The 17,161-nt window shown below is 42.0% G+C and overlaps 1 protein-coding gene across 2 annotated transcripts in view; it reads right to left on the bottom strand.

The window, feature by feature from the left end:
* Positions 1 to 2,366: 2,366 nt before the first annotated feature.
* The window catches only part of SVEP1 (sushi, von Willebrand factor type A, EGF and pentraxin domain containing 1), a 129,314-nt gene continuing 114,519 nt past the window's right edge, over positions 2,367 to 17,161 (bottom strand). For both annotated transcript variants that reach the window (XM_054809309.1, XM_054809310.1), the window contains 4 exons: positions 12,712 to 12,807; positions 9,823 to 9,918; positions 6,929 to 7,022; positions 2,367 to 4,887 (listed from right to left, as the gene is read on the bottom strand). In XM_054809309.1, the coding sequence (XP_054665284.1) occupies positions 4,857 to 4,887; positions 6,929 to 7,022; positions 9,823 to 9,918; positions 12,712 to 12,807 (317 nt within the window). In that variant the 3' untranslated portion in view covers positions 2,367 to 4,856. The remainder of the gene's footprint in view (positions 4,888 to 6,928; positions 7,023 to 9,822; positions 9,919 to 12,711; positions 12,808 to 17,161) is intronic.

Here is a 17,161-nt window from a genome sequence, read left to right as displayed (position 1 = left end):
TTCCAACAGCACTGAAGTATTACAGCCAAACAAATCAAAATAAATGGACTGTTCTGAGGAACCAGCTAGGAGGGGAAAGGAGGGGAAAGGAGGAGAAGGCATGACTAAGCCAACAGGGAAAGCCCTGGATTTGTTTGCAGGGCATGCATGAGCAGGGCGTGGCCACTGCAGTTATTGTTCTTTGCCACCTGGTTACGTAAGGACAAACCCATTTCCTGAGGCTGCTGGGACAAAGCACAGAAGAATCGTTACTGAGAAGAGTCCTGGGCGGAGGCGCAGGATCCATCCTCACCATGCTCCTGGCTGCTAGGTGGTGCAGGCACGGAGCATCACAGCACCAACCTGTCCCTCCCCAGCAGCCTCCTCTTCTGGACTCTGCTGTGCGTGCAGGCTCTGGGTGCAGTCAGAACTGGTGCTGGGCTGGGCTGGCTGATGTTGTCATAGCCTCAAAGTTTCTGGAGATAAAGAGGGGACTCAGGTTTCCAGGATGAACTGCTCAGCAGCTGTTGCTTGCAAACGACAATCTGAAGGAGGCGGATTTACATTCAGAAAAGAGAGTAGACTAGTAAGATTAAGGTTAGTGCTAGTCCACTGGGCTAGCAAGGAGGTATATTGATGACATCTGCCGAAGGGCTACCATTAATAATGACAATAATCATGCTTATATCTTACGTGTCTGCTTTCATCTGCAGCACCTTGGTAAAGAAGGAAGGGATCGTCTGGCCTGTAAAAAGGGAAGACGTGAAGTGACTTTCTTGTGGTGACACAGCCTGCCACTGCCTGGAAGAAACTCAATGTCCTATCCACTAGGCCATGCATGGTGCTTCTTGTAGCATGAGGTCATCATGCTGGTCCCATGAGTGACATCTGGCAGGACGGACCAGCCTGCACCAAAGAACCGTGTCAATCAGCATGTGAAAACCATCAGCTTCTATAGTGCTGCAAGCTCAGCTGGGAGAGCAAGTTTGCAGACCTTGATGTTGGCAGGCACTAGCAACACATCAGACTAGAAAGCAAGGGTAAGGGGAATACAGCCCAGGGCCTGGGAGAGGAGCAACTTGTAAATGGGACGGATATGCAAAGAAGTGCTCTGCTTCATGTGCATGAGTGGAAATAACCTTAAAGAGATCAAGAATGGTGCTGTATGTTCCATCTGGCCCGCCTCTGGGTACTGCAGTGCCCGTCTCTTGCTGCTGGAAATGCATGGTCAGGGTATGTTCTCCCAGAAAAGCAGCTGCAGTGCGGCAAAAGCAGCAGGGATCCTTTCCGCAGTGAGGATCCAAACTGCTCTAAGACAAGTCTGAGACGCACAAACTGTTCCTGCAAGATGCAAAAGAGATCACTGCTCAAACTGTCCTCAAGATGAAATGGTTACTCTTAAACCGCTGGCACACACTAACCCTGTTCAGTGCCCCAAGATCAGGGCCAACACTTGTACCTTTCCCACTGTACTTCCAAGAGCATACAGATGTAGGTGTCAGCAGCCTCCCTTCAGCGTTTTAGCTTGTTCAATTTTCATGGCAAAGAGGACAGGGCCAGGGCAAGTGCCCCATTCTTACCACACTTCCTTTTAAGTAAGGCAGTGCTCTGTATTTCCACAGCATGCACAAGATCTGAGTCCATGTGCAAAGGCAGCCCAGCTGTTCCCACTCAGGATTATTACCAGTATTTGGAAGATGTAAATTTGCATCTTTTTTGTATCAGATGCACGCCAAATTTCAGGGCTTCATGAACAGCACTGTCTGTAACCTCACACCACCTTTTGGGCTGGTGGCTTAGGCGGAGGCTTTGAAACATTGACCACTTTTTGCACTTCAAAGTCTCCACTTACACCTATGGATCAAAACATTGAAAGGCTTACTAATATTACCTTCGAAAAGCCCACACCCTAAATCTTTTGACTGCTATGTCACATATTCTCCTTGCTTGGAGGAGTGGTGAGTTACAAAATTTTCTTTCTGCTATTGTACATTTTTTACCTCAACTGTCTTTGAATATGTGTGTCTCCATATGTTTAAAAATGACAGTATTGATGCAGAATAAAACAAGCCATGTCTCCATCTGGTGTAAGTGGTGAATGAAGAAGGTTTTAATACATCTGTTTATGCCAGTGATAAATTTGGCCCTTGCAGGTTTTAAAATATGCTCTAGCAGTAGAAAGGATTTGAAAAATTAGGTACTAACTACATTTTTATCCAAAGATCAAACCTGGAATAATCCAGCACATCCCTTTAAGATTACTGTCAGCTATTTTGTCTTTTCCCTTGACATTTCCCTAATACTTGGGCTTTGCAAGAGGGTCCTAAAAGGTAGGTCAGTAATTTTCTTGCGAGGCATTAAGAAAATAGTGCAACATCACCTCTATATGGGTACTAAACAGGGTGCAACTTTATTTACAGTGTAAAGTGCATCACACATAAGTTGTTTAAAACACACAACAAGCAGTGACATAAATGACAATACAGTACTGGCTAGGGAGGGGAAAGCGTTCCAGTAAGTAGCAAAACATCATCAACAGCACTAATACAACAGCCTCTAGTTTCAGCTCCTCTGTCCTACCACCGCATCTCCTTACCAAACATGTTGACTGAGTTGATGCTGGGACCCCATGTACTAGTCACTAGTGTGAAGCTGGCGTGCTAAAAGCCATCCTGCAGCCCCAAAGTCTCCAACAATGTCCCGCCAGCTCTAAGCACCAGAGAAGCACACTGGAAAAGGGACCAAAACACGAGAGTGACATAAAGATCTGCTTTTCTCACCCATGTGCTCTTTCCCATGAGAAGTCCTGTGTTCCTCACTGCAGCTTCCATTCATATGCTGTTAAGGCAGCAAGGAGGTCAAGGAACGAAGTGCCTACAAATGGTGGCAACTATGGATTGAAAGGCGGACATTGTTTACTGAACACTAACTTCAGTCAAAGCGGTAAACATCGATGGCTGTGGAGCTGGGAGACAGAAGATTGTTGCTATGTGCTAGCAGAGTCCATTAGAAAAAGAAGGTTGTAGGAGCTGAAACAACAACTCTTCAGCTGGTTGCAGCTCCCACTGGGAAGGAATCTACATTCACATTAATCTGATCCCCTAATGACTCCTATTCTTTACCTATCTGTTTTTCTTTTAATTGGCGGAAAGCTCTTACTGGCTCACAACTTCGTTTGTTTCTTTCTTCTCCATTTCTGGTTTTGGGCTAACAGCCATCAGTTATGTGTCAGTATTTACTAGTGCCCTATTACTGTAACCGTGAGCTCATTTTGGTGTCATATCACTTTCCTGTGTCCAAATTCATGCATTCATAAAAGGAAGGTAAATCTATAAAGAGGGGAGGGGTGGGGCAGGGTGTGTACACTCTTAATCCAGAGGGTAACTAAGAGGGAATGCTACTGAAGGTAAAATTTATTTCTCCTCCTTCTTTCCCAGTGCTGACTGCAAGTCATGCTTTTCTATTATTACTGGGAAAAATGGAGCTTCTGATCAGTGACCCTCAGGTTCTCACTCTAACATGTTCTTTCAGACTTTTTGCTAACTGATGGTAATTACCAAACATTTGACCTCAAAAAATGCATGTGATTTCCACCTTGTAATTCCACCACCCTGCTTAACCATAGGTAAATCTTAGAATCTCAGTTCATTAGAGCATGACTTAACGATGGCATTCAGGTGTGTGTTATCCTCAGATGCAATGGGATCAACAGTGTGAGAAAGAGAAATCTGACAGCATGCGTGCTCACAGTATTTTTCACTCCACTGAGCATCTCTGCCTGTGTGTGTACTCAAGAGGCCTTTTCCAGTTCTCTGAGGGTTCTGCAAACATAAACACAACCTTTCTGTAAGCAAATAGCAAAGTTTCACCTGTAAACATAACTGGTGCCTTCTCTCTCCATCTTAGGGGCAGTCAAACTTTTTATATCAAAAGCATTCACCTAGCAGACAGCTACCAAGCATGTATTTCATAATTTACACAGGAAAAAGATGGTGGTTACAGGCGGGTGGTGAGTGCCATGGCAAATGGGAAGCGCAAGTTTCAGTGGTCCACCGGCTTCCCACTGCTGGATCCTGGATTATCCAGCTTTAGACCTACAACTTAACTGTCCGTAAGCCAAAAAGCCTGAAAGGCTCCTGTTGGCTACAGTTGATCCACCTTTCTCTGAATGACATGATGTTCTCTCATCTCTTTTACATTTTTGACTGTTCTACCAATAAATCTCAGGAAAAATTCACACCATTGCCTGCCATTAAGTCACTCTCCAATGATGTTAATGTCACATAATACACATTACAGAATCTTCCTCTTATGCCCACCAGAAACTGTGATTACAACATGGACCTTATCACATGTACTTCTAATTTACATCAACATGAGTTCAAAAACAGGCCCAATGCAAAAGTTTAGCGGCTCAGTTAGCCTTACGTAACTATTCTTTACTGTTGAGTTGCTGGACAGAAGTATGCTTTGGCAGATGGTAAGCAGAATTGCCACATTCTGTTTAATGTATAGTATTACATTACAGTAATGTAGCAGTATAGTATGGTTGAATTAGCTTACTGTATGTAAGAAATGGGAGGGACTTCACTGTACACAACCACATCCTCAGTGGACAGTAGGAATCTTTACATTTGTATGTGTGCGTATGGTGTGTGTGTAGCAGCATATATTTGATAATAATTTTGTAAATGAAAAATACTGAGAATTTCTTTAAAAATGGAAAGGTATAGTAAAAATGTATCACAAAACAAAATACAAAACAAGGGAGCCGGGGGGTAAGGGAAGCAATGGATTTGATTTACAATGCATTAGATTCCAAGCCCCGGTGCCTAGGCTGAAGAAAGGTATCTGAATGTAGAACTGCTGCTCAGATGTTAAAAGGGATAGAATCCAGCCTTCCGTTTCCTGTGTCAAAAAACCCAAACAAAATAAAATCAGTGCTGTACTGAACATACCAAACAAGATCAAGAATGAGGCACAAGAGGATGGTGTCTGAAAGTATACCAGGGATTAGAGTGCCACAGCTCAAGCCAGTATATTGAGAGGGGAAGAAGGTGGGCACGGGGAATAGAGGTATCTGGCATTTAAGTCTTGAGTTATCACAGAGTGGTTTGGAGGTAAGCTTGTCCTGGATGCTGATAAAAGCTTTTGGCCCTTTCAGCTTCCCCTTTAAATTACACCTAGTTAACCTGCAACAGCGAATCTTTGCTATCGTGGCATTTACTCCTATTCTGCCTGTATTGTGTTTTTCTCAGAACAGTATTGTACCCTGTGAAGAGCCACCAGTGGCTGAGGCCAAAGCTTAACAAAATACAAAACAGATCTCACTGTTTCTTTCTGTCCCCTCCACCCCCCCAGTTCTGTGTGGGAAAATTCCTCTCAAACAGCTCTTGAAGGGACAAGCTGCTAGACCACAAGCCTCTAGGGCTAATTATTCACCTTCTCTCAGACTTCACAATGCTGCATAGAGCTGTGGACTTGGACACACACACACAAAAAAAGAGTCCAGTTTGGTAATAGCCTGAAACTTTGTTATGCCTCAGAGATAAACTCCATAATTTTTGGCTGCTAAATCCACTGGATTTGGGCTTCTCTGTTTCATGTCCTAAATGGAAATACTATCAGAATTCAGATGTGTAGCTTTCAGTCTAAACAGCTGGATACTGTTTGTTGGCAGTATATTTAAGTTGCTTCATTTAGGCATATATAATCACAACTGGCAAATGAAAACTATTCATTTTGGACAATGTAATTTCTCAAACAGGCATCTTTTCTGTAGCTTTAAGATAAACAGTAGATCAGAGAGATAGGAAGGAATGTCTGTCACTACCTGTCCAGAAAGAAGAATAGAAAAAATATGCAATGTTACAGGCTTTGTCTGTATCCCAGAGAAAAATATTAATACTCAGCTGTTATTTATTTAGCTCTCCAGGATAGCAACCAATGTGTTCAGTAGGAGCCTGTGTGAGTTGAGGTATAAATATTTTTGCTAGCATGTGTTTCATGGCCCTCATTATTATTTCATGCAGGGAACAGAAGGACTCATGCTGCATGTTTTGTTATTATATCTGATTCCTGACCACAACACCACCATTACCATTCTACCTGCCTTCCCTCTTCACGGTAATAAATGGCTTTTAGTGACAGCATGAAATAAAACAGCTTTCCATAGAAAAACTGACTCCTGTGCAGACTGACCTCAAAGCCAAATACCGAAACATCACAAATTAAGTTTAAAAAACAAAGCTACAATTAAGACTTGTAAATGCTGCCTCGCATGGTCATGGGGCTCACTGATTTGAAAATCTAGTCTGCTTCTGGCCCCATTAAACATGAATCAGCAAACCAAAACACAAGGACTGGTAAAACTCTCTAAAAGAGAGGACATGTGGACCAGATCTAACCCAGTCCTTGGGGCTCTTGACACAGGGACTGCACTGCCAGGTTATTTGAATCGGGAGTTTACTCAGAGGCACTGTGTGGTGCTCTTTAAATGATTACAGCACTCAACGCTAGGTGTAAGAAGAGCCATTATTTATAACATCTATTGCATGACCAGTCTTGAACCTGCACCCAGCTGAGGTATACACAGTTCAAAATGAACATGTGTACACAGTAGGCTACCCAAATTTCCTGAAGAAAGTTCTGTATTGAACCATGACAAACATTTCCATTTACACCATTAAAAATAAGGCTAAATTTGCAGGTTTGCCTGTCTGTTACACGTAAACGTACCGTTTCCTAAATTTTCTAGAAGTTTGGCTATCATTTTCCAGAGTACTAAGATCTGTCCAGATTGCCCATAAATCATGAGCCATCCAATGACCGCTGATTTATAGGATCTTGAGATGCTCAAAATATGCAAAATTAATTGCACATTCTTCAGATTTAGATTCAGTAGGGTGTAATTCAGCCTAGCAATGGGACAGTGCTCAGCAACACTTACCTAGAGCAGTCATGTCCAGTCCATGATGAGGGACAATAGCACCGATTTGGTCGTATGCACTTCCCACCATTTAAGCAAGGCAACTGGCAAACAGCTGCATACAAATACACATAGACAGAGTTGCATTAATGAGCACATCCACAACAAGCTGATTAAGGGACAGGGCACTGAAAATCCAGCCTGCATTATTCTGTTAAGAACAGACTACTCTCAAAACTACAACATTAAACATCAGCTGTGAGTCTGTTGTAAAAGATGGTTTGCTCTGGAAATGGTAGCCTTAGAAGCACATCTCTGCTGAATGTGATCTGACCCTCTCTACTACTTCTGCTACCTGCTGCAGTGTATGAACTTCATGAAAGAGCTAGTGTATTATTTTATGTTGCCTTAACACCTCTGTTCTTTTTGCCTCAAGTTGAGGCAAAAAAAGGAATGCAAGTGGAAGCAGGAGGAGGAAGTAGAAGAGAAGATTCTGAAGATCAACAGGAGAATGCCTTATTTCTAGGAAGAAAATGTGGGTGTTTATTTGAAAGGAATATGACAGCAAAACAGTAGCCAGGGCAAGCAGACACCAGACCTGGTAAAAAAGTATAGAAAGAGGCAGCACAGAGAAAGTTAAAGGTCAGAAAGCCATTTACAGATCAACAGCAGGCAAGGAGTTAGACTTCACATAATGGCATCTGTATGGAGACAAGGAAAGGAAGCAGAGAATGACATTAAGTTGCTAAAAGACACTAGATAGCCATAAGAGGTGTGACTAGGTGGTACAGGGCATTTGAATTAGAGAACAAGCACTAGACTGCACGATAGAGTCATGCTGCGCCAGCTGTGAAATGGCTGTACTTGCTTTTGCATGACAGCCTAACCCAAGGATCTCAAGTAACCAAAGAAAAATCAAAGCTTCAAGTCTGCCTATTAATTTTGAGACTGGAAGATAAAGCACTGTACAATTTAAAAAACAGGTTTAGAGACTCACTTAACGAAGTCCTTCAAATGCAGACATTTATATCGCAGGAAAGCTGAAAGATGTGAAGTCTTTTAAGCATATAATGTCCTATCTAGAGGACAGACTTAAAGAAATCAGCGAGGACAAACACTGGGTAATATTTTTGCAACAAATATGCATCAGGAAACACTGATTAAAATGGAATTACAGGAAATGGAAATGAGTAATCACAGGAATGCGAAAGGAGATGGAAATACACTACTCTGACTCCTCTTGGCCAAACACGAACAAACACAGGAGGTTATAGAGATAGATCATCCCTGTGCAATTAAATGCACCAAGTTTGTCATGTCAAAAATGACTTCTGATTCTGGAATGAAGCATATGAATGAAACATCTTTTGCTCTCACTTTATGCACATAATTATTCCTGTGAGACCAGCAGTTAATTCAAGTATTTCTCATTTCACTTTGCTCTGTCATGGCAAAAGGTCAAGACCAGTAAGTAAAATGAGAAGTGGCTTAATAACTTCATAAGCAGTGGTTATGAGCTTTTATGAATGGGCTTTGGCACACATACAGTTGCTCACTAGAATTTTTTCTTTAGCTACTGAAAAGCAAGTCAGCCTGAACAGATTTGAATTGCTGGGACAAAAGTGAAAAAGCCATCTAACCACCTATGCTGTTACAGCGGCAAAGTTTGTGAAATATGAGAGGAAATGATGCATTATGTGTTAGGAAAGTGTCCCTTCAAAAGACAGTAGTTCTGAGTTAAAATGTTCACTCTGGAATTTCAGTTTGCTAAAGGATGGTTGGGTTTGCAGTGTACCACACAGCTTATTCTCCAGACTCACTATTCTTATCAGTTGAACAAATAATATGAACATTCATTAACGAAAGCATGAATTTCTCCTCCAGTTCATCAACTCCAAAGTCTTGCAGGAAGGGAAAACCAGGCTTTCAAATTAATGCCCTGTTAACAATCAGTTAAGGTGCGCCTGGACAATAAAAATACAGTGAACGAACTGTAAAATGATTTTTAAAAATAGTTAATATTTGTTAGTGATTGAGATTTAATAATGATTGGAAGACATTTCAATGATCACTCAATTGCTATGAGTTTTACTGGCTATTTCCACGGAGATAAGCTGTTCAAAAAACTAACATTTGTTAAGTCTTGATGTGGAACCGTATATCCCAAATTTGGGTTCAAATATTATCCCTAATTACAAATCAGCCTCATCTGACAAAAGCTGACTTGCCAGGACACAGGTCTGGAGCCTAGAATCACTCCCCTGACTATTTTGGCATGCTACATGCCCTTCAGCCAAGTAAGAGATCTAGTAAAATGCAGCACATGTTAAATTTGTTCGGAGACCTTAGATGATACCTAATGTAAGGTATCCACGTACCATGTACATAGTACCTTACATGGGTACCACACACCCATTAAACTCAACCATCCTTAAACAAATCCTTGCTTTGCTCTGCCCTCTTGCCTAGCTCAGACCTCAGGCAGTAAGTGGGAATCCCCCAAGCCAGACAGCTATGTGGTGAAAAACCTCTGTAGTACCTGCAGCTTGTTTGTCAGTTTAATGGTGACCTGCATGTACTGAAGATGAAGATTAAATTCTAGCTCTTCTTGGAATGGACAGTCTAGTTTTGTTTTCCTCTTTGGAAATCCTCTCTCCTCTGCACTGCTTTTTGCAGAGAGCACTCTTGTGAATGATGTCTGCTTCTGGGAGCAAACTTCTTTGAGGATTTTAAAGACTCATCAGGGACTACCCTGAAAATAGTTTGCAATTGGGGAACAGCAAATCCTCCAGGAATATTATTGCAGGCCTGGGTTTTCCTTCGAGAAGCTTAATAGTTCTACAGAGTCTTTAGTGAACTGTGCTAGGTATTGATAGTAGAGTCACAAAAAGTGAGAAAAGGTGAAAGAGTTTTACCCATATGGCAGCGTGATCCAGTCCATCCAAGGGGGCAGTCACACTGGTAAGGGGCCACACAGCGACCTCCATTGAGACACGGCAGAATGCATATTGCTAAGGAGAGAAGAGAACCAGTGAAAAGAATTATCTCCCATGAAAGCAGAGAATAAAGTGGGCAAGAAAAGAACTTATGTTTAATTAGAAACTCTACAACCCCTCAGAATATTTGCATGCAGCATCAGCAGAGTTGAGTAGGATCTATCCCCAAGGCATGAGCAGCAAATATGACTGGCATGGCAGCCAGAAACAAGAAGGAATGATGACAAACAAATGGACAGACTGGAGCAACTGCTGAAGTCTTCAGATGTCTGTAGGCTCCATGCTCACTGGAAATGAGCAGGGCTGTTTGCTTGTTTCTTGTGTGTAATATCCACAGATATTGCCCACTTCTGTGATGGCAATCATGCTTTAATTACAAACAACTGGATTGTCCCACAATGTAACATCCAAAGCAAGTTAACCTATGCACTGCCCATAGAAAAGCACTTGGTCTGAGCCACTTAAAACATGCTGAGACAGGTGACACCACAAGCCCCCCGTGGAAAGACAGCTTTGATGCAAGTCTTTTTGGGTACAACAGGTTGACTGGAAGCAGATACCAAGCAGCTGATGGCCTCTGGACTGAGCACCAATCAAGCTATACTGCTCCTGTGAGCAGACCTGCAACACCGTCCAATGTGCACACTGTTCATGACTTAAGTACCTTCACAAAACCACCATCTCCACTACTCTAACCGAGTAAAGCACTTGTGTGAACATGCTCTAATAAGAGCAAAAGTTGAGCTGGGTCTCAAATTTGGACCCCTGAGTGGCACTTCCAGTGGAGTTTTATACTGGGAGTGTGGATGGGGGCTGCAGAGGACTGATGCAGAGGACTGATGCAGAGGCTTCTCCTCTTCCGCTGCACAGCAGAGGTCAAGCTGAGCAGGTGCAGACAGCCCAGATAAGAAAAGAATAGTGAACTTCCATGGAGCTCACAGGTCTAACCCATAACTCCAAGAACTACTTGTCTCTATCATTAAACTAGTAGTGCTCTGCATATTTTTTAGAGTGGTCAGGTCTCTCTCAGGAAGATGAAATCTATCTTGTTATCTGTAAAATATACTGTGAACTACAAGGTGACTGAATTCTGTGAGAGCTCTGTGGCCTCACCTGTAGCCTGATCCTGACAGCACTCAATGCTCACACTCAAAAATGCCTTTGACTTCCAGAACAGGCCCTCAATTCCAAAGACTAAACCTATCTTTTCTGATCACTAGCACACCTTGCTTGACAAGCAACGCTGCAAAACTGAGGTGGTGCTAATCAATTGTGGGAATCCTTTTCCCCTCTCCTCACTACCTATGTCAAAGTAAAGGAAAAAAGAAAAAAAAAAAAATCAGAGCTAGTGCCTGTATCTGCATGAAGTGTGATCTGGCAAGTCAGCTGCCTGTTCGTTTTCCTCATACAGGAAAACAGGGTCTGAATTGTGATGACAGATCAAAACGACTAGGGGCATAAAATTTGTCCTCTGGTCCTGAAGAATGCATTAAATATCATTACTAGTGGTAAGGTAAGGAAATCAATTGTGGCATACCAAACACAATTCTGCCAGACACAGGGGTCAGTCTTCTTGTGCTGAAACTGTGAAACATACAGGGCTGAGTTTGCATGTCTGGCTATGGTGGTACTGACAGACACAGGGACAGCAAAAGAGGGGCTGTGTGAATGCACCACACAGCTGGGAGTTTCTGTAAATGCGAAGGACAAAACTTGCTGAACCTCTTCTCCTCATCCTGTATCTACAGCTAATTTGTGCCATGTGGAACTGACGTTGCCACAGAGAAAACCTGAAAGCTACAGAGGTAGATTCAGAGGAGCATTTTAACATCCGATACATCTACCTAGCAAAATGCTTGAACTATACTCCTCTCCATGAACTACAGGAGGAGGTGTCACATCTTTTTGTAGGTCTCCATGTATACTCAGAGCCAGGGACAGTGACACTACCACAGCTGCAGGTGTTCTTGGACACACTAAAGCTTTACATCAGGGCCATGCTGAGTAGTAAATACAGTAAGGGTACCTTCCTTTTCTATCCTCAGATCTTTGTCTAAGTGTGTGTACAGTAATAAGGCTTCTCGTGCAGCAGTTATGCCAGCATGAAAGGCTTAGCCCTCCCAAATTCTTTCTACTAAGATCATCACAAAAAAAATGGGAAACATGGCACAAACTGGCATCCCCAATGTCACCCAGGGAATCTCTGACAGATCCAAGAATCAGAGTTGGTTCTTTTCAACCAGAACAGATCCAGTTCCCTAACTATTCAGAGATGCAGGTCAGCAAAAGCCAGCCCAGAATTTGTGGAGTATAGGTACACAGGCCAGGAAGGACAGCGTGGAAAAGGCAACACAGTTGTATTCTTTGAACAAGAATTGATCAGGTTCATAATCAGAGACTGATAAAAAAAGAAGCTATAAAAACCAATTGCAGCCACCAGCAGCTCACATCTTTTCTGTTCTAACCCCTGTTCTTTTCCCAGAACTATCACGCATTGCTATTAGAAACAGACTTTGGAGAACTGAAGCAGGCCATTCTTCAATCACAGTGAAAGAGCACTCACAAACAAAATTGCATCAATTAAAAAGATGCTTGTTTTGGTTTGGAGATGTCAGGGGATGGTCTTTTGTCTAGAAACAAGCAATTAGTTGGTTCTTTCTGTTCTTTGTAATTTGTCAAGTAGAATAAACTAATGATTTTTTTGTTTTTGGCTCTTATCCTTTTAATTTTCCCACCTCGTTCACTGCAGTAAATTCACTTGTCTTGCCTACAACATCCTAAAAATACACTTAGGGATGATATACATACGTTCTTCACAGAGACGACCCATCCAGCCATCCGGACATGAGCAGGCATTTGGTCGCTCACAGACGCCACCATTCTGACATGGGAACCGACAGACAGCTGAAAACAATACAATTTCATCAAACTCAAGATGGTTAATTAGAAGCTTAGTAATTCAGCATCTTGCACAGATCTTTGCAGTTGTAAAGCTCAGAGTAGAACAAACAAATGTAGTGAAGTTCAGAAACATAACTTGACTTTGATTTCAAGTGCTACATTGTTTTCTGGCTCTGTGTGTCTGACTAGGTACTGCGAGCAAAAGTGTGGTAACAGATAAGACAATCAAAAATTGTCCATGGCAAGAATGAAAATGTAGAAGTTTTTAGCGTAGTTGGGTAAATTATTTGGATGATGTTTCAAGGCTGATGCTATGCTATATCTGCTTCCCCCCTGCCAAAAAAACCCCAAACAAAAACTATAACCCTGTTCTTTTTATTTTTTCTTTTTCTCTTCTAAATTAACTCTAAAATAAAATCAAGCTTTCTTCTAACCTTGGTATGAAAACACCAAGATAATGCTGTCTGGCATAATAAAAGGTTTGCCGAAAGTAAGATTAAACACTGTGACAGAACTAGCCATTTTTATTGCACTATTATCCAGCATAATGAGGAGTGACCAACAAGGGTGCAGCAGTGGCACAGCAAAGTGTTTACCTGTGGAACACAAAGTGTGATTGTAAACCTCACTTAGCATTCATGCTGACTGGTGCTCCTTGGCTTGCACACCTGTTAATAAGCACCTGATCATAAAAGTGAGGAGTTTGAAGGGGACTCTATCATGCTAGCTAGCCCACTATGTTGCCTGGACTGGACAGGCTTTGGGTTTCATCATTGTTTCTGTAGCATTGCACCGTATCTTGGCTAACACATCCAGGGAAACCAGCATCACTTTACAAAATCGTGTGGCAAGCTAAGCACAAACATGTTAGACTTAAAAGACCATTGAAGGAAGTACAATACTCATCATGTTGGTGTACATACCATATACAGAGGATCAAAAATTGCGGCTTCGAGACAATACTACAGAACAAATAAGTAATCAGACTAACTTCTAATTAGTGGTAGTTATGAACACAAAGTAACCTCAGGAAACTCAGTCTGAACTGTTAATTACATCCTATCTTTAATAAGTTACTAGGTAAGCAAAATATGAGTTTAGGCTTTGAGTGTTTTAGATCTTCTTCAATGTTAGTATTAAATACAAACAGTGGTTTAGTACACTGAAACACTGTTCAAATCTGAGCTTCACACTGGAAAGAATGCAAATCTTCCCCTGATAGAGCCAAGCTTGAGTCATTCTTGCAGTTAAGCCATGCCAAACTGCAAGCCACAGCTTGGAATCTGTTGAAATGAGGCCAAAAGCTTTTGCCATTTTATTTTTCAATCTCAAGAGCCTTCCCATCAACTGTCAGCTGATAATTAGAATGGGAAGAGACCTTAGGCCCTGGCAGGTTCACTGAAGTTGCAATATTTTAACAGGTTTTTTGAACAATTTTTTTGTAAAGATATCTATGACTACGCAGACAGCTTGTCTCTGGGTGTTGACTAAAGCAGAAGAGCGTGCCAGCCAGATTTCCTTTGTGCAGTGAAAAATTATGAAATTTGAATCAAAAAACATTTAAAGCTTTGTGTGATCCACACCACTTAAATGATATCTCATGAACATATAATGGGATGGGAAGTAAAAGGTTTGTATATAAATGATATCCCACATTAAATTCAAGGCACATGAAAAATGGTCTCTGAAATGTATTTTTTCTCTTTGTGTCAATGGACAAGATGCAAATATTTCATGCGTTACAGAAATCACTTTGGATGGCAACTCCATGCCACTCAGCGATCCAGGATCTCAGTCAGAGGTCGGCTTTTCCTGGATTTCTGCCCAGGCCCTGGTTGTGAAACTGAATGAGTAAGACAGTATCATCGCTAGGTGTACACTTGTTATAGACCAATTCAGGCAGGCAGAGACTCTGTGTCTGTAGCTGTGGGGATAATTCTTCACTCAATGGACAAGGCTAGAGAAAGGCTTGGGGCAGGAAGTTAAGCTGGGATCTCATTCTCTTTTTTTTTTTTTTGCTATTGTTAAAGCAAGCAGGGCAAACACAGTCCTGGTGTGCTGGGGAGAGAATGGGAACTATTAACTGTGACTTCAGTTAGAGACAGCAGTTCTCACATCAATCTTAAAGATCCCCTTGTAAATTCATGCCTGAGAGTTATCTCTACAGGACACAAAAGTGTTACACTGCTGCCAAGACGAACATAGCTAAGAAGGGGAAAAAATAATTTCTGCTATCTGTTCTCAGCTGTGCCAAAAAGCTTTCCTGTGGCTGTAAGTGAACAATTTCCTCATGTCTCAACTGCCCTCTCATAATGCTCGTTTGCTGATGGGGTACGAACCTTTTGGTTGGCAGCTCCACACTGACCGCTCCCAGTCAGCAAGATGTGGACAGAGAGCAAATAGACTACACAGATTTATAGCATTTCAGAGAGAAAAAATTGGAGTCAGGCAAGCTACGTACATCTGTGCAGCCCGCCAAGTCCTGCAGGTATTTACAATCAGTAGATCCAGGCTAATTCTTCTCACCCCTGAAACTCAGATCAGAATCTGGCCTGCAACCAGCAGTGATTCAGGCAAGTGCAGCTGTGGTGAGAGCTCTCCCAAAGAAGCTAACGAAGTCTGCTTTTTAATTATAATATTTACATTAACTAACCTGTTCAGCCGGGACAGAACGTTTCAAGCAAGCCTGATAATAATCAACTCACAGAGCCAAAAACAAGAAATGCAGCATGAGTCATTACAAAAAGTGCTTTCATGTAGCTTCTGATGTAGACCACAAAGGCTTGGGTCCTGTAGGCCTTTTGTTAGGCAAATCCCTCAAATGAATTATAAAGCAGTTTTGAAAGATTATTCTGACATGTGTCATGAAAACACAGGTTGGTCCTCTCAGATACATCTTTGGTCCTTTTTAGTTCCCCCTTTAAGTGAAAAGAGAGGGGGAAGGAATTGTTATTCTTCTCCCTTAATACACAAAAAGGCAGGTTATTCTGCTTTGTTTTCCTGCACTACACCTTGATCATCCATCCACCTCATCACTTAATTTTTTGAAATGATTTTCCTAATACTTATTTGTCTGAACAGTCCCAGCAGACTGAGGTTGCAAACAGGACACATGTTTGAAAGTGTTTTGCAGATCAGTGCTTCCAGGCTGCTAGTAGCCAGTGGCAAGAACCTCTCTTAGCAGAAAACTACAGCCCTTGGCATAACGTGGGGTTCTGTGTAACTCATAAATATTAAATAAGAATAAAAAAGTAATGCTGGCAATATTAAAGAGACAGTTGAAGAATCCAAAGTCTTACAATCTGAAGAGATAATATCCAAATAAATTTGTTAATGAAATCTAGCTTAGCTGGAGTAGCTATTACACAGAGATCTCTTGAATTCTGTAGCCACCACAGTTTAGAAAGAAATTACAGGATACTTGGCAAACTTTTCAGAAAGGGCTCGGTGCTTTGGGAGTGTAAATTTCTAACACGACTTTTGGATACCTCTTGACATCTGAAGTAACTCAGGTGCTTTTACTGTAAATCTTCCCTACATGGCTACTCGACAGGTGATTCTTCATAGCAATGGCAAGCCATGGTCACATAACCAGGAGAAACCTTTTTTTTCAGGAGCAGGTTCTCTATTCCTGAGTCACAAGCCCACTTCTTTGTCTCCAGGTCTTCTCAAAATGTTCTACTGATCCATGAATTTTAGGTAAGGCAATTATAACTGTCAGATAAAGAATTTTAACAGAGTACCTGCTTTCATAGAGTAAGGCAACTCAGCTTGTCTAGGTCTTAACATTCACAGTATTTTGCTGTCAGAATTCATATTAAAAAACTGATGAGGGGACCTTGATTAGTCAGGCTTAGCACGGTGTAGAACCCTCCATCTCCAAAGGGCTTCTGACCTAAGCAAAAAATGGCCAAGGAGGAAGTATTGTTACTTCCATTTCAGACAGGGGAGCTGAGACTTGCAGGAGGAGAGGCAGACCTGACAACTTTGATGATGACTGTTATGCTCCCAGATGAACATTCTGGCACCTCTCCTCTTCTGTGGGAATTCCTGAGCTTAGGGAATGGGGCTGCCTGTGACTGGCCACTGGCTGCTATGCTCAAAGATTTTTTGCTTTCAGTACTCACATTCCAAACAAAACACCTAAGGCTCAGTTTGTAGTATGGTTGCTGTTAAACCATCTGAGATAAGACTGCAGGGTGCAGCTAACTCACTGCTCTACAGCTGCCTGGCAGCAGAAGGCTAGTCAAGCTTCTGATACAAAAGTGGCAGATGGCAAGGTCTCTTCCATCAAAGCCCTGTGACCCTGGAACCCTTTCGCTATGCCTCATCCTTCATTTTAATTTAGTGCTTGAAG

The sequence above is a fragment of the Grus americana genome, chromosome Z (genome assembly GCF_028858705.1).
Source record: "Grus americana isolate bGruAme1 chromosome Z, bGruAme1.mat, whole genome shotgun sequence".
Lineage (NCBI taxonomy): Eukaryota > Metazoa > Chordata > Aves > Gruiformes > Gruidae > Grus > Grus americana.
This window is presented reverse-complemented; position numbering and strand designations above follow the sequence as displayed.